We start from the raw sequence: 25,713 nt of genomic DNA, 5'->3' as shown, positions 1-25,713 counted from the left end.
CTTCAATAAACTAATTACAGATTGATGAAAAAAAGAGACAGACACACAAGGACTAACTGTCCTGACAAAGGAGAGATCTTTAATTGATGCATAATAACCTTATAATTCCTGGAACTTTCTTGTACCAAACAACATGCCTTTGCACTGGCCAGGGGGGTCCTGGACTCTTTACTGTAACACATCTTAGCTATGGTCCTGCACATGTTGCAGATTGCTATAGGTAAGGGTCTAACTCGGCTGCTGGCTGCCAGTATCTGCTCCATAGAAAACATGGGATGGCGACCTTAGAGAGGGGACTTGTTTTCTTCTTTTCACTGCTGGTTCCACATCCCCCATCCCTGGAACAAGGAGAAACTAGACGTTAGGAAGGAATCTTATATGGAACAAATAGGAAAAATTTTATCATAAAACTCTTAAAAAAGTGAACTTCCAGTACAAATATTGGCATGATAAAGGAAAAACCTACCTGGTTCTGGTTCCTGGGCTCCTCAGCATGCGGGGGGAGTTTCCCATGTGTGTGGTTCCACATGACGTCAGGGGGGAGGGGTGGGGGACCAGTGGGGGGGTAGGAGGAGTGGGTGGAGGGGGGGTGGACAGGGGGGTGGCCCAGGTGCGGGTACTGCTGCATGGCCTGGCCGTACAGATGTGGCATCCTACCAGCCTGAGGGAGGATTAACAAATGTTATTTATTACTTCAAAACATGAAATCTAGATGAAATCTATTTATGATGTCAAGCCTGTATTTAAGTGGGTTTCAGTACACAGTACTAGATAAGTGTGACCGAGACTTACCGCAGGGTTGGACATCCCCATCGGTGGTTTGTCTCCCATGGGATACGGCCCCAGGGGTGGGGCAGGCAGGCTGGTGGGTGGGGACATGTGCGGCCGGATGTTGTCGGGGTGGGGCGGGTAGTTGTCGGGGAGCCCACCTGTGTTCAGCAGGTGAGAGGGTGCCACCCACGGGGAAGATGCATCTGTGAAAACAGACAACGTTAAGTCTATAATATACCTTAGTTATTCTGATAGATACTCTTGTGTAGCACGTTGGCAGAGCATACCGCAATTATGCAAAACCTGTAATGTATTGTGCATTATTAAGCACTTCAGCATAACATCTCTTTTATGGTTGTACAATGTATTTGTGTACTCATGGATGACATCTCATTTACTGTTTTCAAATGTTCTGTTGGTATAACTATCATCTGCAATAGGCAGAATTATGATGCTAGGTTGACCGAACATCCAACGAAAACCATGAAAAATCCAGCCTTTGCCCGGATGCAGTATGTTCTGCCGACGTGCTCTTATATAGAATATAAAGCCACACCAACTTATTTCCTCAGTTCTCTGACAGGTTAACATGAGCCAGGACTGGGAGAAAAAACTGTGGGCATCACAAGTGCAGTTTCTTCTCTAACTGCTCTCCTGTCCATATTCAAGGTAAGCATCATTCTCTTAAATCTGAGAACCAGAGAATTAAGATGGTGTGGCCCAAGTAAGTACCAGCAGTCACCTCGCCCTGGGGCTGTTTTGACATGCATTGTTCCCTTTACAAGCACATACTGCTGGGAGAACTTTTCTGCCAATCTTTGTTGTTGACACTGACTAAGCAGGGTCTACATGTAAGTTATCCAAAAGAAAGCACTGCCACATTTAGTACTACATGTATGTGTTGAACACAGCCACCTTGGACGCATTCTCAAGTCATTTGACCCCTTAGCTTGCTGTGAGGCTTCCATTAGTGCAAGACACCACAGTTACATGGACATGTGCTTTTCTCAGAAGACACACCAACACCAATACGATTATGATGGGGATCTTAAAACCAACCAATTTTTCCAAAATCAGGCTTTTGAAGTGCCACATATTCAATTTGATCCTTTCTTTTCATCCATGCCTGTATTATCCTATATTGGATTTGTGTTTACAAGGAAATCGTTATTGGTGTAGTGGTAACTGTTAGCCAAACAATAGAAAAAAACACAGGAACAAAATGATTTATCTCATTTTATACCATGAAACTAGCTGTCTACACAAACTCAGACCCAAGTACATTTTAAATTTTCATTATCACACCAATGAAACCGCTCAGCTTTTGGTGTTTCTGGTCTTGTGAGAAGAAGCACTGTACAGATACATGTGGTACAGGACAGTACCTCGCAAGGTTCTCAGGAGCTCAAGGGTTGCTAAATGGGAAAGGGGAGACAGTCAGAAAATTTCACAAGTACACACAGAACCTCCAATAACGGCTCTGCATTTCAACAAACAAAAACAGTTCAATGATATTACTTTCTGTAGAAAACCTTTTTTCTCTCATATTTTGAGTACTAATTACTACCACTAGATAGGTACATGTAGATGCATTAAATATACACGTACTCTGCTACTTTGCTTTGAGAACAGATGTCAGTGTAACAAAATGTGTTTACACCATCTTACTGGATTTTTGCCCTGAGTTTTTCATTTAATATTATAAATGTATACTTGGATTGCATGTTTTTACATTTGACTTTGAGGCAAATAAACAATAGAGCCAAATGACTAAAATCTTTCACAGTCATAGTTCAACATAGTTTCAAACTGGTATACTAATGGACTGTTGCATGCACGAGTTTCAATTAACTCAGCACTATAAATATAATATGATCACAGAGAGTATGATACGAGAGAACAGACTCACACATAAACAGGTAACATAGAAAACTTGACAGCTTACACCTTACCTTGCTTAAACCTTACCTTACACATACCTTTGCAACAAACTTCAAAAGGAAATTATGTATCAAAATTCTACAAAAATAACAGAAAGAGTGTAGAAAGAGTGTAGAATGCTAGATTGTATATATCTCACCTCCAGTTATTGGGTAGGACCAGATGTTACTGGGTCCTAGGGGATGAGACATCTCTCCCATCATGGCTGAAGACCCTGCCTTTTTGTGGGCCCTCTCCGTGCCGATGGGTTTTGGCTTCCTCTCCTGGCCTGGTTTGTCGGCGCCGATGGGTGTTGGGGAGGGGGAGGCACTACTGCCGATGGGGGAGGAGCGAGGGGACTGAGGGGGGATGGGGGACTCTGAGGAGGCGGCGGTGGAGGGGGTGGAGGAGCGGGTAGAGTTGTGTGCGGGGAGGGGGGTGAAGATGTCGGCTCCCGCGGGGCCGGCTGACATGGGGGAGGTGGTGTAGTTGGGAGGGGAGCTGTTGGGGTAGTGGCCCGGCACGTTCTGCTGGTTGACTGCGCTCCTGTAGCCCGGTGCCACCGACCCATTCACCCCCTCGTTCTGGGACTGGTCGGAGGTGTAACTGTTGGGGAAGAGGAGGTTGGGGATGTCTCCCATGGACTTGGGTCGGGAGGAGACCGTGAACATGCTGCGGGGCTGCCCCACCTGGCCGAACGGGGAGTTCCCACTGAACGGGGAGTACGCCGGTGCTGAGTAGTCCGGGGGAGCCGACTGCGGGACCGAGGCCGACATCTGGGGCGGGATACGGTGTGGCGAGCCCACGTGAGGCGCGCTGGCGACTCCCGGAGCCATGGACATGGGCGGGTTCTCCCTCCGCCCCGGCGGACCAATCAAACCCACCGAGCCGCCTGAGGACGGCAGTCCTGACGTCACCATGGTGACAGTACTTTTGACTTCAGAGGGGAGAGTAACATGTGCGGGTCTCGCTGCGTGCAACACGGGCTGGGCTTGCGACGTTTGTAGACGGGCGCCGGGCGGGCCAACCTTGTCGGCGAAGGTAGTGTTTGTTCCGGCGGAGGGCGCCTGTGTGGTGTAGGTCGCCGAGCCTCGAGACAGCTGCTCTGATCGTGCTCTCATTGCGGGGGGAGGCATGTTGCCGTCAGAGAACAGCTGTCGCCTGGCGGACTCCACGTTAGGAGGCTGGGGTACGCCTGACGTGGCAGAACTGGACACGGCGTGGGCAGTCGTGGTGGAGGCTGTGGTGGTGGTTGTCGTCGCTGCCGTCACCACGGTGTTCGTTCCTGGCGGGTGGTGGGCCGTCCCCTTCTGACCCTGAGGGGCAACAGCCGGCGGGGCGGGGCGTACGGGAAACGCCCCCCACCCCGGTGCGGCCTGAGGGTGGGGGAAGGGAGGAGGGAGCTGCGTCATGGCTGCCTGGATCCCCGGGTGTCTGAGGGCCTGTGACTGGATCTGGTTGAGCACGGATTGCGTCGGGTTGGAGTACAGGGGAATACTGCTGGTGGCAGAGTTGGACAAACTTCTCTGGGTTTTGTTGCTACTTCCACTTGGTGCTGCTTGCTTCTGCGCGTTGGTGGCTGTTCCGGGCTGCGCCATCACGGGTGGTTTCCCCGTAACCACGGAGACCGCCGTCATGGGAACCCTTCCCGTCACCGTGGTTGGGACCACCTTAGCTGCTGCTGATTTTGAAGCCGCGGGCTTGTTAGAGGGAGGGGAGGTGGACGGGGAGGTTTTAGAGGCGACCTTTGGTTTGACCCTGGGGATGATCTCGGCCAGCTCTCTATCTGGTTCCTTTATCAGGGCGTTCAAAAGGTTCTGCGCTTGTCTCATCCCATCGTTGTTTCCCCTGGTGCAACAGAACAAAAGAAACAAGTTAATCAGGCTACAAACTTTGAAATTCACAGCTTTATCAGTTATATAGTGGAAGGGTTGTTGTCTTACATCATTCCTCAAAATTTCAAATATAAGTCACTATAACAGCCAAACAACAAAATTTACCGGTAAAATTTTGACTAGTTTTTGTCAAGGCTGCCCTACTACTAGTACTAGCTCAGGCCTTACTACTTTTATTATTTTTATTATTTATTAATAATTATCATTATTAATTATTGATTTGACTAGTTTCTCACTTGATGGTGATCCATCTGTCTCCACTGGCAGTTTTCTGTTTGTCCAGTTCGATGTGCGCTCCGGAGACTTCCCTGATGGCGTTTATATTGCACCCTCCTCGTCCAATCACACGGCTCACTGCACTACCCGGGACCAGCATACGCTTCGACCTTTTGTGGGCAGAGGAAAACACTTACTGATCAGTCTGTTGTCATAAGTCATTCTTAGATTATAACAAAAAAATTCTACATACAGATTTGTGACAGTAGTAAAAGTTAGAATCGTTGGTGTACAAGGCAGTGCACATCTCCATTTCTACAGCCCATGAGCCACACAGTAGCACAAGCAGTACTAGTCCACTTGCAGATGTTAGTTGGTAAAAGAATTTTTGGTACAGAATAATAATTAAATGTAACATTAAATGAAAAGTCTTAGCCTCCTTACTTTTTTGGTATGACTTCCTTCCATCCCTCCTCCTTTTTGCTGCCCCGTTTGGGACTGATGGCGACGGTAGCGGAGGGTTTGACGGAGATGGTGGTGACCGTGCTCGTTGTCGCGATGGACTGCTTCATCATCCCGTGGGGGAGCGTTACTGGACTCAGGCCTGAGTGAGATTCTGACGCACTAAGGAGAAGGACATTAAAAAAAGATTTTGATACAATTATGCAATAAAACTATCTATAGCATTGTGAAGTGAATGCTTAAACTTATGTTTCCAGTCGGAACAAGTTAAGGGTGGAACTTGTAGTAGTAGTAGGTTCAAGTATATTATACGGTTTTAGATGGATTTATGGTCAACATTGCATAAGAATTTTGCCTGTTGCAGACAATACTTTTTCCGACGTAACATTTGGAAACTGCAGATGGAGTGTTAACCTTATATGAGACATTCTGCCCAAGTGCTATGCACAATACATTACAGGTTTTGCGCAGGTGCAGTACGTTCTGCCGACGTGCTTGTTGGAGGAACTTACAGTGCAGTTGTCTTGATGACTTTCACCACGTCCTCTGCATCTCTGGATATCAGGTTCCCCTTGCTCCTCTTTGGTTTGATTGCCTCCTCAAAATCATCCAGCTCTGCCGCCGAGCTCTTCTTCTCCTGCTTGGTGTCCTTCTTGTTCTTCTTCTGGTCTTCGCTGGAGTTGTTCGCCGTCGTGTTGGAGTCCTCTCTCCCCTTGGACTTCTTCTTGCTCTCCCTTTTACTGGGCCGGTCTTTAGTTTTGGGTGGCGCTGCGTTCGCCATGGTGGTTTTGGCGACGTTCTTGGTGTTACGGGATGCCACCGTGGAGACTGTGTCTGTGGTGCGAACTTTCCCTGTGTTTGAGAAAGTCATGTCTTTTATACAAGAAAAGCCATTCCTTTTGTCTTCAAATCTTCAAAAAAAGTTGTTTGCACCCAAACACCTATGTTTTTGTTTTTATTTTCATCTACACTATATATATATTATATATATATATATATATATATTCATCTTCATATTTACCTATGGTTGTGGTGGTTGAGGCAGCTGGAGGATCCAGTGGGACAGGCTCTTCTGGAAAGCACAACAGAACACAACAATGTCATCATCTTATAGTTACTACAGAACACAACAATGTCATCATCTTATAGTTACAACTGTGGAAAAACAATAGTAAACATTTCTATGCATGGATCCATAAGAATTTCTGAGCACATTAATGCCTTCTGTACTATAGATCTCTTACATACCTTCTACCTCCTCTTCCTCTTTCTTGTTTTCTGGTGATTCGTCTTGTTGTTCCTTCTCCTTCGCCTGCTGCTTTTCCTTTCTTTTTTGTCTCTTTTTCTCCCTCCGTCTTGCCGCTGCCTCTTTCTTCTTCTCTTCACGGGTCTGTGGAAAGTAGTATACAATGTTGTGTCAAAGTAATGCCTTTCAGGCAGCAGAGACAACGCTCAGTATAAGACATAACATATGAAAGTCAACCAAAGGATATAACACCACTACCGTACTTCCTAGCATTCACGGATCAGCATGTTCATGGACCTACATGTTTCTATACATTGTTCATGAAACAGCAGCACCAAAAATTAATTTTCTGCAGAGAAAACCAGCAGGAAGGAAACCTTTTCCATGTCCAGCTCCTCCAGCAGGATGTTAGCGTTCTTGTTGGCCTCTGCTGCCTGCCTGTCCTTGGCACTCACGATGATCTCCATACTCTGGTGGCACTTCTTCAGCAGTTCCTGCAAGTACAAGTTTTAAATTCTTATTCTCATTTCTTTTTTTTAGTGTCTTGACTGTTAGAAGCCGTTTGCGTTTTGAAGAAAGATGCTGAAATATGCAGTACAATTCAATTTTTTTTGCACATTTCTTTAACTTGTAAACTGCTGTATTTAATAAGAATGAAAGAAAAATGTACAATATAGGTCAGCTTTTACAATCATCTCTGAGCTTAGAGCTTAAACAGATTACTTTTGTCGCAACAAGTTGTATGTAATTTTTGGTGAAATTTGATTAAATCACATAAGTATTACATCACATTTGTTTGAAGGACCACCATGCATGATTTGAAGAACTAGGTACGTACCTTGTCAGAGATGGTGGCTATGTATCTCATACACTCCTGGTCTGAAGGAAACTGTGTCACTTCCTTCACAAGCCAGCGCACCACCTTCACATGGCCCTGGTGTACAGGCACAGCAGAAGGGTGTCAACAGGTGAGACAGGGATACAAGTAACCTACATCAGTTTTATTTTCCAACATTGACATTGAAAATATAAGTGCTAGTTTCACTTTGTTAACTGAAATGTATAATTTGGATCACTAAACAGCACCAACGTCTAAAAAAAAGAAAAGAAAAAAAAAAGATAATCATTACCAACTGACCCTAATTTTTTTTCAGGACTGAAACAGGAAACACAATTTTTTCCCAAGGTTTACATGTACCTTTCTGAAGGTGGCCATGAGAGGTGTGATCTTCCTGTTGTCCTCTGCATCTTTGTCGGCCCCAGCACTAACCAACAACTGCACAACATCCAGGTGTCCGCCATTTGCTGCCAGCCACAGCGGCGTGTTGCCTTTCTTATTCCTCACATCAATCTGGGCTCCTCTGTAAGACCCAACACACAAGAAACAGTGTTAGGAATACCCATCTTCAGTCTGCATTTTCCAGAATCAAATCTTTTACTCCCCGAATGTCATGATTAACCCAGGTAGGCTTACAGAGCAACAAAAGGTGTAAAACAACATTTAAAATAGTGAAAATCATCTGGAGATCATGTAATTGTATGGCTCCAAAACATACATGTTTAGCAGTAAACATGACTGTGGCTGGCTGACCTCTGAATGAGAAGTTCACAGAACTTGTAGTGTCCCTTGTCAGCTGCGATGGTGAGGGCAGTGTCTCTGGAGGAGGGGACAGGAGCAGCGTTCACATCAGCACCTTTGTCCAGCAGCACACGCCCCACTTCTGCATACCCGCCGGACGCTGCCTCCATCAGGGGGGTCAGGCCGGTCTGAGGACAGGAACAACAACGGACGGTAAGGACACAGCAAGTCATTTTCATGGATGACATCAGCGCGCACATTGAAAACAAGAAATTTTGTTGCCCTCTGACAGTGGTCAACGTGCTGAAAATGGATGAACATGTCCGTGTAGTGATTTGCAGTGTAAGGAGAATGTCATCCATAAAATTTACTTGCTGCGGCCTAAGTTAGGGTTCAGACATACATGCAACTCTTAACATAACTGTGGGGCACAAATTCATAGCCTGTGTAAGACAGGAACAGTCCCTTTTCCAAAGTTTGTGGACCTCAAACTTGGGAATCACCTTTTCAAATGGACGAGCTACCAACGAGAGGCCAGTATGGGAGTCAAAACGTAAAGTCCAACAGTTTGGGTTGTAAACTGACCTTTGCCCTGTGTTCCACGTTGGCTTTGCGGTCCACCAGCAGACTGACCACCTCGTGTCGTCCCTGGAAACACGCCAGCGTCAGGGCTGTGTTCCTGTTGGTCTCGATCTGTAAAAGTCAAGAATGTAGTTCTGAGGGTTCTTAAACAAGTTCTTAAAAATCCATGTCTTGCCCTATCAGTACACGGTCATTTCTACTTGCCCATTGCATGCTTTACATCTACTTATCAAATTTCGACACTTGCAATGGATTTTCTGAGAAAGAGCACACTTTGGATTGGCATTATGGGAAGAATGATGAATAATTTTGCTCCAAACTTTGCTTCATCCGGTAAACTTGACATCCAAAAAAATTGTCCAGGGGGATATGCACTTGTCTGAACAGTACTTTTACTTGCCCTGGGCAAGTGGACTTATCCAGCCCTGATTCTATGTAGGCAAACACAATATAAATATAGAATCCGTCTACACTTGAGAAAGTGATGGTAGATTTCATGGCGAAGTTGTAGCACGAGTGTCCACCTTGTCCGGAGTGGTCTTACCTGTGCGTTGATGTCACTCCCCATGTCCAGTAACAGCTTGACCGCCTGAGTGTGGCCGTTCATGGCAGCCAGCATCAATGGAGAGATGCCCAGTTTGCTCCCCGTCCTGGGAAAACAGGCAAGCAAATAAGAAGAGGTGTACTATAGTCAAGTGGTACAGGGGAGCCTCCTATAGTCTTTTTCAAGAACTGCAGCAAGCAGACATAGGAAAATAGCTTGGTCCTGGAAACTGTTGGATACATGAAGTTCCTGTTGTCCCTATTCTGTGAAAATAAGAGTGGAGTAGTACTGACCTGGAGTTGATCTCTGCTCCATGCTGCAGCAGTAGTTTGATGATGTTGACATACCCACCAGAGGCAGCCAGACTGAGGGGGGTGTAGTCAGACACGTTACGGTGCTCCTTATTGGCCCCCCTGGCCAGGAGAAGCTCCACAACCTGTGTATAAGGATACAAACTTGTTAGATTATCTTTTTTTGGCGATGCCTCAGGAGTGGTGTCATTTTTACGTTTACCTTTGCAGAAGTAAACATGTTTTTGCTCAGTTTCTTCTATTTCTTCCCTTCCAAACAAAGTCAATGACCTAGACCAGATGTCTGTCACCATGGTAACTGGGACTGTAGCAACATCCTGTGGTGTTGGGTTACATTATGTAGCGGAACAGAGTTGGAGATCCTGCTCACCATACATAATGAATGTATTTGTCTTTGAGTAAGAACAAACAATGCTGTAGTTTGTTTGGCTACACCACGAAGAGGTAAACATTATGCATTTCCTTTCTGGATTTGTATTGTGATACAACCCACCTAACTTATAAGTAGATTTTTTTACTAGTAACAATCACATCAATACATTTGCCTTACCTCCTGCCTTCCCCCGGAGCAGGCTAGTGAGAGTGGCGTGTCCTTGGTTCTCTCAGACTGAGCCTCTATGTCTGCTGCGTTGTCCAACAGTACCTCCACCACACTGGAGTGTCCTGCCGTGGCGGCCAGAATCAGGGGGGTGAAGCCTGCACAGAATACAGCACAAGTCACATGGTTACACGGTTGTGTGTTACTGATTGTATGTTGTGTCAGGGCTCGAAATACAAAATTTTTTTGTGCACCCAGTTTTTTTTAGGTCGGGTGCACCACACCTATTCCCAAAAATGAGATTCGAGCCGTGTGTTGATGTAAATTACCTTTGCGAAGTACAAGAGGGAATTGGGAAGCTATTTTGCTTATGCAGCATACTGTAGTTGGTACAATTCATATCTAACTGAAGCACTGCTATTTTTCTTCCAATCTGCCAGGTGGCACATACAGAAGTCCCTACAATACTTGTCTCACCTTTTTTGTCCCTGTGCTCCAGGTTAGCCGCCCGTGCCATGAGCTCCCTGACTAAGTCTTCATGTCCACCAGCACATGCCAGGGTCAAGGCTGTGTCATGGTTACTTTCAGTCTGGAATAAAAAGTAACATTCTTTCATCTTAAAAGAGTCTTTGTGCATCTGTATCATACAACTGTCTTCTGGCATGTACAGTAACTGTATCGGTATAGCCGATATAACTGCCCTTCGGTGTAACACACCAGCTAAATCATACTGTAAATTAAGATTTTTTTCGCGGTACTTTTATACATGTTTCTCGGTTTTTGCTGTCACTCATTACCATTAACATATAATTTGCTGACTTTTTTTCTGCACCTGCCACCACCGTAAATATATAGTTCTTGAAACATCTCCATTTTTCTCAGACCGTGAACTTTTCTACCGTGAACATACAGTGAATTTATGACACAGTTCATCCCTACGACAAAAGAACATGCACACCCAAAAATTTACAGCCTGAAGTTTTGTTGGGATCTGCTAGAATCGCAACAGTACTAAAACAAAATGAAGAAACTCCTTCCCATCATGCACCTCACTCTCAAACTTTGACCTGTCCCTTTGCATGACGGGAAACAAAATGGCGGCGCCCACAAAATCCACCTAACATAGAACAGGTTTGGCTATCGCAAACCTGTAAATAGTGTACCCACCTGTGCGTCCACCTCGATCCCCGGGTAGATTGGCAGACTGGGGGCGGGGACAGGGGAGGGGTTGGGGGTGAGGGGGACTGAGGAGGGCTGGGACCCCGGACTGCTGGCCACACACTGGGTGCCTACTGTGTGCATCTGGGGCGAGGAGTAGATTGCAGGCAGCTGGCTGGGATCTGTAGGGGCAATAGAGACCATCAACAATGTGTCAGCTTTACAGGGGCATTCATAGGTATAATACTACTGCTCTACTATAGGAGTAAACCGTATGTTTTACAGGTAAAACATGGAACAAAGTCTTGCCTGTGTTTGTTTGAACCATTCTTTATTCATGAAATCTCAGATCGGCAGGCAAGCTACATGTACTTTTCATTGAGGTCATGAAGGAAGAGGAAAGGGTCAGAGTAAGACAAAATATATCAGCAAAATAAAGTTTATATGTGCACATTGATACCATTATGTGCATCTATTAGACAGAAATATCATTATGAATATGGCTGAGGATATGTGAGTTTTACCTGTAGTACTGTGAGCCATCTGTGCAGGACCAGCAGAAATGTTCCCGTCCACAGACTCCCCCATGTGGGAACTGCCGGGCAGGGGCAACGCCTGGGTTACCATGGGAACGCCCGGGAAGTTCTGATTGGTCAGCATGGCTCCCATCATGCTCTGGGAGACCACCGGTAGCCCTGCCATGGTCTGGGAGAAGGTGAGGCCCTCCATGCCCTGGAGGGGGACCAGTGGGAGGGAGGGGGGTGGGGAGGACGGGGAGGGTTGCCGGGGTGAGGGGAGGGGAGATGGGGGTGAAGTCGGTAACCCCGGGCACCATGCTGGGGAGGTAGGCCGGGGCGGGGGCTCCCGTGGCCTGGGGAACTGTCGCTGCCCCTTCTGGGTCCTTCCTGGGACTGGGAACCGCCTGGGTGTTTGGGGAAGCAGCATCCACCTTCTGCACCATGGTGGTGAGGAGAGGCTGGTTAGGCTGGGTGGAAGACACGGGAGCAGGCAGCAGCACAGCCTGGTGGCCTGCAGATCTGCCTGCCTGGTCGGGTGCGTCCTGATGGATGCAGTTTGAGGCTACGGGCTGGCCCGCTGCGTTGGCAGCTGTCTCTCCTGAAGCCACCACGGGTAGCGGCTGGGAGTTCCCGGGGTATGCACCTTGGTTCTGGGACGTGGGGAGGAAGAACGACTGGGGAGAGATGGGGACAAACGCAGTGGCCTGTCCTGGGACGGTAGGGACGTAGATCTGCTGCTGAGAAGAAGGGATGGGGAGGGGCTGCTGAGTGAGGGAGGTGGGCAGGAAGGTGAGGGGTTGGGTGGGCAGCTGGAAGGATGGACTGGCAGCAGGCGCCCCCTGTTGGCTGGGGGCGGCACTGCACACTTCTGATCCCTGAGGCTGGGCTGCACTGGGCATCTGTCAACAAACAAACAAACGACTTTGTATGAGACATAAACAATACCACATTCAAACAACTAGCATCTTCTCAGAGACAGGTTGTAAAATTCTGACATTGTATGGCCTGGTCCTGACCTGTGTCTGAGTCCCAGACTGAGTGCTAGCCTGATTCTGTAAGGCCAGAATCTCGTTCTGTAGCTGTTGAGCAGCCTTCTCCTGTAACTCTCGCTCCACTTTCTGTAGCTCCTCTAGAATTCTCTGTTTTTTCTTCAGCTGCTCTTCTCTCTGCCGGTTAAGCTCCGCCATTCTCTCCTTAGCAGCAGGGTCATTGGGGTCAATCTGGAGAGAGAACATTTCAATTAGTCCAAATGACCAATGAGAGCAAAGGTTATCTGTGGATGACCAATCAAACCTTAGAAAATCAATGAGCACTAAGAATCTTGTGTATAGTGGCCACCTGCGACGAATGACCAATCAGAGCATAGGTTATCAGAGGTTGACCAATCAGAGCTTAGAAAATTAACGTACCTGTGTGTCCAGCTCCTCTGCTTGGAGCTGGGCATTTTTCTCGATGGCCTCCTTGATTCTCAACTCCAGCTCAGTCAGCTTCTGTAGCTGGTCATAGTCCACTCCTGTGCTACAGGCCAGCTGGCTCACAGACCCATCCCCTGCCACCACAGACTGGGAAACCCCACCTACACAACAACCAATCAGGATTTAGTTCTCAGATGGAATAGAAATTAAACTTGTCTACTGAAATATAACAGTTGTATTTTATCATGTCTGGGCAAAAAGTCTGCCTACATGGAGCTATGTGTGGGTTGTATGGCGAAACGCGTTGCTTTACCGGTAAAAAGGCAGTTTACCGGTTAAGCGTAACAAACAAAGTACTTATATAAGAATGAATTTTACCAGTGATGTCTGTAGAGGTGAGTTGTCCAGGTCTCTGGTCTGGTTCCTGTGGAGGTACCACAGTAGGGAGGGCCTGAGTCGGCACACGGGGGGCCTACAGCAGAACAGGACACAACAATTAGCCTTAGTAACATATTGAACTTTATTCCAACACATTAGGGGTACACAGAAGCTTTAATCTCTGTGTAACCCTTGTGTTAGAATAAAGTTCAACATTTTACGATGATATGATTACTACCAACACAGATGAATTTTCCTAACAACTTGACAATGTCACATGCTGTTCTGAGTTCCAGAGGAAATTGCAGTTTTTACATACAAAATAAAGATGAATATTAGTTTACAGAATATATTTCAACCATGCTTACCAGTAAATAGATGTTCTAAGCAAAACTGTGGCCACATAATTTACGGAGGCTGACATTTGACGATTCACAATGGTAATGTTTTCTTCATTTTGAAGCTCAATTTTTGGACTATTGAAGATTTCAGGTGGTTTAGAATGGGGAATGTGACATGATTTATTTTTGTAAGTCCGGAACTAGTTCCAGAGAGCCGGTACACAGCACTGCCCCTAAACATTTTTTCCACCACCTCCCCTTCATTTTTTTCCTTCCCTGTTGGTACGCCCCACAGTGAGATGAGATACAAGGTGAAAAGAGATGTACATGTACCTGGAAGTTGGGTGAAGACACAACAGACACAAAGGGGAGGAGTGTGAAGTCTTGAGTGAACATCTTCACCACCAAGATGAAGAGATAGAGAGAGAGAAAGAGTGCAAGATAGAACAGGAGAAAGAGAAGAAGGGAAGGGAAAAAAATGTGAGAACATTTCAAGAAACAAACCAAAAACATAACAACAACACTCAGTGATATGTCTATGGGAAATACCGAAACAAAAAGGGATGTAATATAAGGAAAATCTGCATTGGTATAGACACCCAGTGCAATTATTATCATGATAAACATTTTTCAAAACCATTTGTACAAAATTTGTAACTGGCTAGTCAAAACTACTTAGATCCATGACTAATACAATGTAGATCATACATCTAAAGGTGGAATCTGAGAATAAAAACATAGACCATAGTACCAGTGGTACTGACCTGGCCATTCTCCGAAGTGGGAGATGCCAACTGGGGCACCTCCGGAGGGGGAGGAGGGGTCAGCATGTTGTTGGGATAGTCCATCAGGAGAGAGGCAACAGTGGCATGGCCACCCTTGGCACACTCAATCAGCATGGTAGAGCCATCCTGAGGAAACATAGCACAGCATTTTGGAACCAAGTTTCAGGACATTACAGTGGCAGTCAAGAAAACATAGCAACACATTCAGAACTGTGTTTCAGGTTATCAGAATGACATTCAAATAAACAAGGTAGAATATTTCTTTCTTTATTCTTTATTTAAGGTGAAAAAAAAAACACAACTCATCTTACAATAATAAACCCCAGACATACAAATGATACGTTTCATCACTCAGGTGTCAGATCATGGAGCTAGAAAAGGTTGATCAGCTCGAAAAATTTATGTCCCTTGCAGGGGTTAAATAAAACAAAGGCTAGGATCGGCAGGTTTTTCTATGGTAGGTCGGGAAACACAAAATATTTTTTTCCTACACCAAAACCGTTACCTTGAGTTTGTGTGAAGGATCTGCTCCGTGAGCCAACAGGAGTTCCACCACAGAGATGTGTCCGCCAGCACAGGCCAGGGACAGGACTGTGTGGTCGTTATTAGACGTGGCTCTGTTCACATCCGCACCTGCAACATACAGCACAGAGTCTTTACAAAGCTACTACGATAAGTAAAGCTTCCTCAGCCTAACATTGTCATCATTCCCAAGGTGGCCAAGTTCTGTAAAAAAACTTTATTGGGATTGTTTGAAACTACACCATCTTGAATGAAAACACTTTGCTTTCATCAACAAGGTATTGTTGAAGTCAGCTTTGTTTTTGGCATGTGTCTTTGGAGAACAATCTCCAGTGGTTGTGTCTCACCTCTGGTGGATGAATACACTTTGGTTCTTTCCTTTAGGTTTTTTTTTACTTGAACCTAAACAAGTTCGGAACCAGTCCAGAGAACTGGAACACATCACTAGTCTCACCTCTGGTGATGAGGAATTGCACGGTGCACAGATGGCCTGCGCGCGCTGCCTTCATGAGAGGGGTGCGCCCGCCCTCCGACTCGTGTTCCAGCTCGGCACCGGCCTGGAGAAGGATGTCCGCCACGTCCGTGTGGCCGTTCTCGCACGCGTAGGTCAGGGCAGTGTCGCCGGTCGCGGTCTGGGCGTGGATACTGGCACCTACAAAGGTGGTTAACAAATAAAGGAGTGTGAGTATATACAATAATGCAGAGGTAGAAAATTAATACTTTTTTTAGTGTTCTACAATAATGCAGAATGTCAAAATAGTGCTGTGTACCGGGTTTACTGGACTCGGTCTAGTTCCGGACTTACAAAGAAAATCATGTCACATCGCCCTTTTTGTTCTAAATCACCTGAAATCTTTAATACATACATTTGTGGTAAAGATGACCCATTTCCCAATGGGAAATGTTCACTGAAATGTCCCTTCCGAATTTTGTATATGCCCTGGGTTTAGGTCCAGACTGAACCTACTGTAAACCTCTGGACTCCAATCTGGACCTGAACTTGGGCCTGGGTTTAGGTACACAGCACTACTTGAAGCTGTGATACAATCTTGTACGAGTTTTGGGCTAGACTAAAGGCTGCCCCCTAGCAGCTGAGCTGCAGTACTGCATGCTGACCTGCTTGGATGAGGTACTTGACCAGCTCCAGATGTCCCTCCTGAGCAGCCTCCATGAGGGGAGTGGAGCAGCCCAGCTCCATGTCTGCCCCAGCCTTGATGAGGAAGTCTGACACCTCCAGGAACCCTCCGCAGCACGCCAGCGTCAGGGCTGTCTCCTGGGTCTCCTCTGTCTGCGCGTTGATGTTGGCACCTGGGGGGACAAGTCACAGGATACAGCCCAGAGTTACAACTTACTTTCCTTCTCTCTCTCCCTCTCTGTCTTTACATACATGTACAAATCTTCAGGACATAACAGTGTTGTACTGGTTACTCAGCAAGTTCATTTTGCCCTCCAAGGTACAATATGCCGTAAAGATCATCATCATAATCATCAACCTTCTCCCAGTTACCTAACCCTGTAACCCATGGGGAATGGACCTATACCATTATTACGTCACAGTTTGTTTACCGCAATGAATGCCGGTCAATCGACGTTTATATTGTACAGAGGTGCGTAGCGCGGTGCGTGTTTGTGTAGCGTTAGCCTAATATAAGGCTTTTAATACAGTACTAATTTCGTCTAATGTCACAACTAAATCACCCATGCGGCATGTAATGCTGTGTCAACACAACTAGACGCAGCAAAAATCAGACATACCTTACTTTGAAAACTTTGAAATGATCTTTATTCTTTAACTGACCGTTCTAGAATGTTCTTTAGAACAGGTAAACAAACTGTGACGTAATAATGGTATAGGTCCATTGAGGCGTTGGTTCTGGGAACCCTGCTAATGTCTAACCTTGGCTGAGCAGCAGAGCGACCATCTCCTCGTGCCCCTCGCGCGCCGCCTCCATCAGCGGGGTGTAGCCCTCGTCGTTCACCTCCTCCAGGTTGGCTCCGCGCTCGATCAGCAGGTTGGCCAGCTCCACGTGACCCCCGCACGCCGCCAGGGTCAGCGGCGACTCGAAGCTGTCCGTGGGCATGTTGACCTGGGCACCATGGTCCAGCAGTAACCTGGCAACCTCAACATGGCCGTCCTGGTGGACAAGACATCATCAATATAACACTCGACATTGTATTGATTTGGCAGTAATGCACACCATTAACCAACAAAGAATGTTCACCATGATGTCTAGATTCCCCAATACCTGGAACACTTTAGACCGGAGTTTAAGAATTAATTCATCTTTCTTGAACTCTAAGAGCACTTCAAAAACAACACCTTATAAACCACCCAACATTCAACTATATATGATATATATTATGTTTGGGTTTATTCCAAATAAACAACTGGCAGCCCACAGGAACTGATTTGTAAATAAGAACAAAAGGCACCGAACAATCTCTGTAATAAGTAAAAGTTGTGATTTTTCTGACCATAGAAGCTTCCATAAGTGCAGTGTGCATCTCGTCAGTCTTGTGTTCCTGGTCTGCACCGGCTTCCAACAGGAAACGTACCATGTCCAGGTGGCCTGCAACAGACAAGCAAGCCGATTGGATGACTGGGTTACAACAAGCCATGTGATGTGATTGGTCAACAGTAATTACATTCAAATTTGCCCTGTTGACACTCAGTCACCCCACATGTATACTACTGGAAAGGGCTGTGATCCTTAGATGGGACATTAAGCTGCGGTCAAAAAGAGCCAGGGAACGTTTTTTTTCTAGGCCTGAGCTAAAACTGTACCCTTTCCTTCTTCCTCACCTTTGTAGCAGGCCAGTGTGAGTGCGCTCTCCTTAAACTCGTTGGAGTGAGTGTTGATGCCGGCGCCTCGCTCCAACAGCAGCCTGGCCACGCCCACGTGTCCGGCGCTGGACGCCTCCATCAGCGGGGTGTGCCCGTTCTCGTTGTGATCCTCGATCCGCGCCCCCGCCTCCAGCAGTATACGCACAACGTCTTCGTACCCACCGGCACAGGCATACGTCAGAGCTGTGTTCCCTAACAGAGGAGACGGTTATCGGTCCGGGAATTACCTCTCAGAACACAACACAGAACTGCTTCAACTAAAGCTGTTTGTGTCTTTTTTTTTCCACAGTATAATTCCTACTGTTAGGCCTGTATCTTTTTTGGCTGCCAAGTTGTAATATTTGTCTACAAGCTATGGCCTGCATCCTGGCCATAAAACTAAGCTACACTTTGAAATCAACCAACAGTGCCTCCAATGGGATCAGAACCTCGACCCTTAGATCTGGGCCCAGATACTGACCTGTGGATGAGCGAGAGTTGACGTCCGCCCCGTGAGCGATCAGCAGCTTGACGATGTCTGTGTAACCCCCGCTAGCGGCCTCCATCAGCGGCGTACAGTCACCCTTCAGCCCCCGATCTTCTACATTGGCATGCATGGCCAGCAGCACCTAAGATATTGAAGATAAAGCAGTGTCAGATATACCCATCTGCAGTCTGCATTTTCAGTACTGCAGAAAAAAAATTAAGCAACATGAAATTTTTCACACTAAAAAATCAGGCTAGGAATTCAATGGTGTTTAACCCTTGTCCTGCTGGCAATTTTTACACAATATTTTCAAATAATTTCATGTCTTAATCAGGTTACAGACCCTTGACTTTTTTGCCCTGCGGTGGCGCAGTTACTTTCGCATTCGTTGCGTTTCGCTGCGGTGTGATGCGTTGCACGAGAAACACCCCCAAATCGCACATATACAGGGCACTATATAGATGGTACTGTATGTGCAACCCATATATTAATATATGGGCCCCGCAGGACAAGGGTTAAGAGCTTTTGTGTTTACTACTGACGCTATTATATACATTCCAGTCATTTTGCATGCATTTTTCAAATTTTCAAAATGTTAAGCATGCAATTTTGTACATGTCATGGGTTTAGATCCAGACTTTTAAGTGTATATTTGCAGAAAGTACATCTATTCCTGAATTGCAGAACAAAATGAAACAAAATGGTGTCTGCTATAGCACCTGTTACCATGATGACAGACTTCTGGTCCAGGTCACTGACCTTATTTGTTTGGAGAATAAGAAGAAACAGAGCAAAAACAATATGTTTTTCTTCAGAAGACTAGGAAACACACTAGGTGTTTTAAAGTCCTGACCTGGGCCAGTTCGTAGTACCCAGCTGAGCAGGCCAGGGACAGGAGGCTCTCTCCCTCCTCGTTTGTCTCGTGAACGCTGCGGCCTTCGTCCAGCAGTCTGCGTACAGCTGCAACGTCCCCCTCGTTACACGCCTCAGCTAGAGACCTACGGGCAGAAAAATCATATGTTTTATAACAATTGATTCACAAAGATATTGCAAAAATCCTCTCTGTAGACAGCATTTTTTTCAATGTTAACTTCAACCAGGAGCTTTGAGCTTCCCTGGAAATTGAACTGAATTGAATTTCTCTGCCAGTGGCGTTTCCATGATCCAACAAATCATTTTCGTGTACATAGTAGCCCTTGTACATAGTGTAAAAGGAGGCAGTCTATATCATGACTGTTTCATCACTCAGGTGTCAGATCATGGAGCTAGAAATGGTCGATCTGCTTGAAAAATGATGTGATCCATACAAAAATAGGCTAGGTTTTTTCTAGGGTCAGTAGGGAAACAGAAAACACAAAATTTTTTTCCTAGGCCTAACATCAAAAGTATTTCCAAAAAGGCTGTGCTCCTTAAGTGCACTCACCCGTCTCCATCCTGGCTGTTGTTGCTCCCCCCGCCGTTTTCCGCTCTCATCCGTGTGAGGGCGGCGGCCGCCTCGTCCAGCGCACAGCTCACCGAGGACGTCAGGCGCCGCAGTACCTCAGGGTCCGCAAACGCCTTCCCATCAGCTGTTGATAGTTTGCCAATTCCTGTGTGAGTGTACTTGTTAAAAAAAACTAACCCAAAATCTCTCTACCCTCGACAAGATATGTTAATGAACCTGCAAGCTAAAGCTGTAGAAAATCTTAGTATTCTAAGTTCTGTTGAAAACCTTAAAAGGCAGTTTACCAGTTATGCAAACAAACACAAAAAACTCACCAGCAGCCTCCAATAATGCCTCCAGTCTGGCCTGGGTTTCAGGGTCAACGGCACGGAGGTCAGCGCCCTCGCTGGCAGCGGTCAGCAGGAGTTTGGACGCCGTGTCTAACATGGGGTGACCTTCCAAATCCTCTGGGTCAAGGATGAAAGATTCCACCTATGGGAACACAGGATGAGGAATTTGAAGAATTAATGCCAAGCAATCAGAGATGGCAGACTTCACTACCTAACCAGTAATGCTTTACAACACCTATGGGAACACAGGATTAGAAAGAATTAATTTCGGGTAAATCAGAGATGGCAGACTTCATTCCCTTGCCCATAATGCTTTGCAATCCCTGCAGTCACACAGAAAAAACAGCAGTACAGTGAGACACAAACACAATCAAGGCTGGTTAGTGGTTACATACATGTACATTTGACTACAGCATTTAATTGAATTTCAATTGGATAATATGCAGTTTGATGAAGTCCTGTGTCGAACCCAGGTGGTCTTACAGCTTAAAACTATATTCAGATATTTATATATTTGGCACAAAATTGTAAGGACACTCCTTTCCATACCTTTTAACCAGTACAAATTTGGTAATCGTAGTCATACATATTCAAATTATGTTACCAAGTGCAGAAGTAGATTTTAAAGATTGTTCATCTTGAACTTGTGTATTTTTACCAAAAAAAATGGTAGGACAGAGGAGACATTTCTGAATGTATCCCTGCATAGTTTACAACGGGTTTAGGTAACTAGTACTACTGTACAGCTGTAAGTGTAACTACAATTGTACCGGGTAGCTGGGTTACCAGTCCAATGTTTAGCCATACATTGTATTAAATCAAAAGAAAAAAATTCTTCTAATACCAACAAAGGAAACAATGCCAGTAAATACATGTACATCATCCAAAAACATACATGTAATACAAGCTGCAGGAAAAGACTGAAATAGATTTTTCAGATACTTGAACAAAGATCAGATACTTAACTTCACAATCCTCAAGACACGGACGTTTGTCTTTAACACAGCCTTAAGAGGTACCATGTTGAAGAAATGTAAGGACGACCTCTTGCATACACACAGTGTTAACACAGTTATGTAAAAAAAGCCACAACCTCGGAATGGGGGCTAAAGGCCACAGCCGTGTATGGTGTAACTGTCACATGACAACTTGCCAAATTCAGATATAATGCCCATATTCTGTACATGGTCATGCACAGAACATATTTACCGGTACATGTACATGTACATGGATATAGTCTGACCATTCTTAATTAAGTTAATACCAGGGCAATCTCACCAACTTTAGCAAAGGGCTTTAGAGATCACGTGTATATGGTGATGTAAATGTGTTATATATGCTAACGTAAAATTATCAGTTGATGCAATTTGTAGTACAAATAGGAATGTAGTCCACATTACAAGTAGGAGCTCTGTATCTGCACCTAACTTGCACTGGACCATGACAAAACCAGCCAACAATATCAGGGTGGTGGTACCACAGAGAAAGTAATGGCCCAAAAGTGCCTTGCATTCTTTGTAGCAAATCGGAGAAGATTCGAAATGATACAACAGGGAACATTTTCAAAACATTGTTTTCTCGGTTAACATTTATGTTTATTTAAGTTGTGCAGATAAACTTTGTTTAGTGCACAAGATTTTGAATATTATCATCTGCATCTGTGCAACTTACTAATGTATGTGTATGTAGAAAATGTATTTTGGGGCCTGATGGACATTATTTTCCTCTATATTTGAACTGCTTTCTAGCAGTTTGGAAGGACATTATTCAAGAGGTTACCCCTATGCTCTATTGAGGAGGCTGTTCCAAATCCAATACTTCAAATGGGGCCTGTCATTGTCAACTGTCACTTTATGGATGGTCGCCAAATTTGTCCTGGCGGAGAGGAGAAAAAGATGAGCAGCTTAATGACAGAGACTGGCGGTTTGCACCTGTGCCTACCTACAGCCTTGCATTACATATCAGTTAGTGAGTACTGACATGACTGCTCATGGTACTTAGGCCTAGAAAAAGGCCTGACCGTAGAAAAAACTACCATTGGTAGTACCAACCCTAGACTTTTTTTGGGGGTGGACCCCTGCAAGGGACATAAATAATTCAAGCTGATCAACCTTTTCTAGCTCCATGATCTGACACCTGAGAGATAAAACGTTGTACAATTGGTTTCCTAACATTGACATTAAAAATAAATGTGTCCTCATGCAAGTTTTACTTAGTTAAACTGTAAATATAAGTTGGTCCCCTATATAGATATCACTGAAGTCTAAAAAAAAAAAGATAATCCCTACGTACAGACCCTAATTTTTTTCAGGACTGAAACAGGAAACAACTTTTTTCCCTAGGCCTAATACAGCAAAAATCGTAAACTTACATATATTTTAAGAAACATTGTTTTAAATTTTTAACCGACAGTAGGCTACAGCACTCTGGGGTCTGACTCTAACTAAGGCTAAACTGTACATGTCTACATTGTATAATACTTGTAGATCTATCGTTTCCTTGCTGCCTAACTCCACAACCAATTTCGTGCTACATGGCTACTTTAGCAGACTGAAAGTTAACCACGTTTGGCTACCAAGTCTTCATTGGTTAGGCCACAATGAGAAAGTTAAAGTTAAACATATCAATTATCATTATCAACAAGAAAAATCTACATATATGGCATGTACATTGTACAAGTCAATGTCCATTTGCTAATGCTGCTTCATTCTACAAACATATACCTTCAATTAGAAGAACTGTCTCAAAAACACAACAATTCTAATATGGCATTTTCTCAAATAAAAACAAATCAAATGTTACAAATTATCAATCAATAAAAATCCTGCTTAGAATAGAAAGAGTGCTAGTGACAGTGTAATACATTATAAACAAGAGCACAACTTGCATTCAAATCTACCTGCTACTAGTGCTAGTGGTTGAACTCCAAGTTTATTTTGTTAACATGTGAGAAAAATAAACAATACAGAGGTGGTACTGCATGTATTTATAAAATGTGTGTACAGCTACTGTATTTTGTACCATATTGCCATTTGGCTTAGAGCCAGAAATTATTATTGTTTGACGACTCAAATTAACTACCGTGTCCGTGTGTTATAAAAATGATCATAAAATGTGCTTATGATGTAAAACATCTGAAGTAAATCATGGAAATCCATCCACACCTTCTTGACTTATCATGGTTAATACATGCAGCCACCTAAACGTTATACAGAAACCAAGGTATCTTTTTTGCATTTGGGAAATAGCTAATTAGTTACCCTTCAAAAACAGATGATTTCAGAATATAACAAGATAAAGCAAGGAGATGTATTAGGACCACGAGTAGGACATATATCCATGAAATTCACAGATGTGTAGTTCTGCAATGATTTTTCAAGTTTTTCATACCTTTGGACAGTACATAGCTTCTGGGCTGAGCGTGTTATGTGACATGGATTACAATGTTTTGCACCAACAATCTCATTTCCATGTTCTATACATAGACAAGAAACAACTTACAAGTAATCTACGAGTTTCTCATCCAAACCTGTGGCTTTAATTATTAGGTATAAATGATCCTGTCTACAGGCTACAATTAGATTTGCACAGATAGTACTTTTACTATATATCTCATCATGTTATGTGTATACCATGGGTAAAATTAAGTCAACTGGGTATCTTTAATAATTAGATGTTGAGGTAACAAAATGGACCTTACTCAGTCATTCTTTTACTTCATTATCAGGTTTTCTATCTTTGAAACTCGTGATATTATTGTTAGCTTTACTAATCCTTCAATTCAAATGAATGAGCCAGGTACAAGCAGAATACTTAAGTGAAACTCTTACCTAACAATTTAGGACTGAATTTTTGGAAAAGTAGCCAGATACTAGTACATTAGTTAGAATGAAACTGGAGTAACTGATATGATGATGTTTTTAAAAAAGAGATGTTTACTCACTGTTAGGTGGCAAATGTTTTTTCAACAACAAGAAAATATTTGCAGGCATTGTTGATTCAGATTTATAGCCTAATGCCACCGCCCCCCTCCCCATCGTCACCATTCATCCCATGCTCAGACACTTTATTTGATGTTGCCATTTATGTTGGTCTATTGATCTCTCTAGAGTGTTGCTTCTTTTTTCCTAGAAAACTGCAGGCTATTCTTGGTATTTAGTCAGGTATATTTTGTGTTTCAAAGAAGGCTGGCAAACATTGTTTCAAACCAGCCAGCCTAGTTATGATAGATGAATATTTCATACTAAAAATCTCTAACTAAGGACCATGTCTGGACAATAACATCTACTATAATCTACATGTACATGTACATGTACTGTGCCATTTTAGTATGCTTTTATCTTACCATGGTAATTTATACTCAGTCAGTGGTACAAAATTACTCTTGGATGCATGTGTAATGTGGCTTATGACTGCTAATGACTTTATGATTTAATTTTAAGATTAAAACAGTTTTCAAGTGAACTTGATTTGGAATTTCATGATGTCAACTTGGACTACACTTGATTTAGAATTTTGTGATTTTGAGGACAGCTTATAGTTTACTCAGTAACTTATAGAGTCATTGCAGAACAGTTTTTACATGCTTTCTTTCAGTTCTGTACTGATATTTGTGTAAAATACCATTTTGGAAAAGCATAAATTAATAGTCACTTTCTATGATAGCATACACTCAAGTCTTAAGACAAATACGAGTGATGTCAACTCTCTGAGTCTGACATCACAAATATGGCAAGCAGGGATAGCAGACTTCAACCCCTTCACACAAGGAAGAGACACACACACACACACACACAGACCAAAAGGATGGCCACACCATGCAGCTACAGAAACCCACTCCATCATAATGTTTGAAATAATAACATTATTAAGCCATTGCATTATGTACACAATTTATCTCATTTCCTGGCCATTGCAAATTTGCATCTGACTCAAGTAAAAATGGAATCCACCTTTTACCTAAAATGTGTTCTGTATAACTGTATGCAAAAATATATAACATGTAGGACATTTCCAGCTGGATACTAGTACCTTACCCATATAAAACCTGCATGTCATTTCAATGTTCAAAATGCTGACATCAGCCTATGAGAATATTGAATATAAAACGTTCTATAAATTTTTACCCCACCAGACTTTCATTTTGACTGTATTGTTTGGCATTTACTGTACAGGTCTGGACACAAGAGGGTTGGTAATAAATGAATCGGAAAGTCAACATCCATCGACCCACCCACCCACCATGACCCCGAAATAAATGCATTTTCAACGTCACAAACTGTGAAGGTTTATACGCCTCCTGGGTAAAGGTAACCACGACATATTGGTGCGCAGATAATAGGGTCTTCTCTGTGGAGTTTTGCTTGAATTTGGGGATGAGATTGGGGTGTATTTTTCCGTGTGTCCGGCATGCCACACATCATGATCGGCGTGTCTAGTGCAGGCGCC

General features: G+C 44.2%; 1 protein-coding gene across 1 annotated transcript in view; it reads right to left on the bottom strand.

Moving 5' to 3' along the window:
* Positions 1-53: 53 nt before the first annotated feature.
* The window catches only part of LOC109466725 (ankyrin repeat domain-containing protein 17-like), a 26,140-nt gene continuing 480 nt past the window's right edge, over positions 54-25,713 (bottom strand). Inside the window, exons 2-34 of the mRNA XM_019764484.1 lie at positions 20,251-20,407; positions 19,916-20,081; positions 19,346-19,490; positions 18,487-18,634; positions 17,985-18,218; positions 17,657-17,751; positions 17,079-17,316; positions 16,298-16,489; positions 15,636-15,833; positions 15,165-15,292; positions 14,639-14,785; positions 13,543-13,627; positions 13,426-13,492; positions 11,232-11,334; positions 10,542-10,653; positions 10,077-10,222; positions 9,509-9,651; positions 9,216-9,321; positions 8,675-8,782; positions 8,102-8,277; positions 7,709-7,871; positions 7,349-7,444; positions 6,888-7,004; positions 6,513-6,654; positions 6,286-6,336; positions 5,777-6,116; positions 5,247-5,426; positions 4,823-4,972; positions 2,852-4,539; positions 2,157-2,186; positions 793-974; positions 467-661; positions 54-338 (exon numbers count right to left, since the gene is read on the bottom strand). Coding sequence (XP_019620043.1) covers positions 312-338; positions 467-661; positions 793-974; positions 2,157-2,186; positions 2,852-4,539; positions 4,823-4,972; positions 5,247-5,426; positions 5,777-6,116; positions 6,286-6,336; positions 6,513-6,654; positions 6,888-7,004; positions 7,349-7,444; positions 7,709-7,871; positions 8,102-8,277; positions 8,675-8,782; positions 9,216-9,321; positions 9,509-9,651; positions 10,077-10,222; positions 10,542-10,653; positions 11,232-11,334; positions 13,426-13,492; positions 13,543-13,627; positions 14,639-14,785; positions 15,165-15,292; positions 15,636-15,833; positions 16,298-16,489; positions 17,079-17,316; positions 17,657-17,751; positions 17,985-18,218; positions 18,487-18,634; positions 19,346-19,490; positions 19,916-20,081; positions 20,251-20,407 — 6,255 coding nt within the window. The 3' untranslated portion in view covers positions 54-311. The remainder of the gene's footprint in view (positions 339-466; positions 662-792; positions 975-2,156; positions 2,187-2,851; positions 4,540-4,822; positions 4,973-5,246; positions 5,427-5,776; positions 6,117-6,285; positions 6,337-6,512; positions 6,655-6,887; positions 7,005-7,348; positions 7,445-7,708; positions 7,872-8,101; positions 8,278-8,674; positions 8,783-9,215; positions 9,322-9,508; positions 9,652-10,076; positions 10,223-10,541; positions 10,654-11,231; positions 11,335-13,425; positions 13,493-13,542; positions 13,628-14,638; positions 14,786-15,164; positions 15,293-15,635; positions 15,834-16,297; positions 16,490-17,078; positions 17,317-17,656; positions 17,752-17,984; positions 18,219-18,486; positions 18,635-19,345; positions 19,491-19,915; positions 20,082-20,250; positions 20,408-25,713) is intronic.

The sequence above is a fragment of the Branchiostoma belcheri genome, unplaced genomic scaffold, assembly GCF_001625305.1.
Source record: "Branchiostoma belcheri isolate BF01 breed outbred unplaced genomic scaffold, Haploidv18h27 scaffold17, whole genome shotgun sequence".
In the NCBI taxonomy this organism is placed as follows: domain Eukaryota; kingdom Metazoa; phylum Chordata; class Leptocardii; order Amphioxiformes; family Branchiostomatidae; genus Branchiostoma; species Branchiostoma belcheri.
Note: the sequence above shows the minus strand (reverse complement) of the source record. Positions and strands in the feature narration are given on the sequence as shown.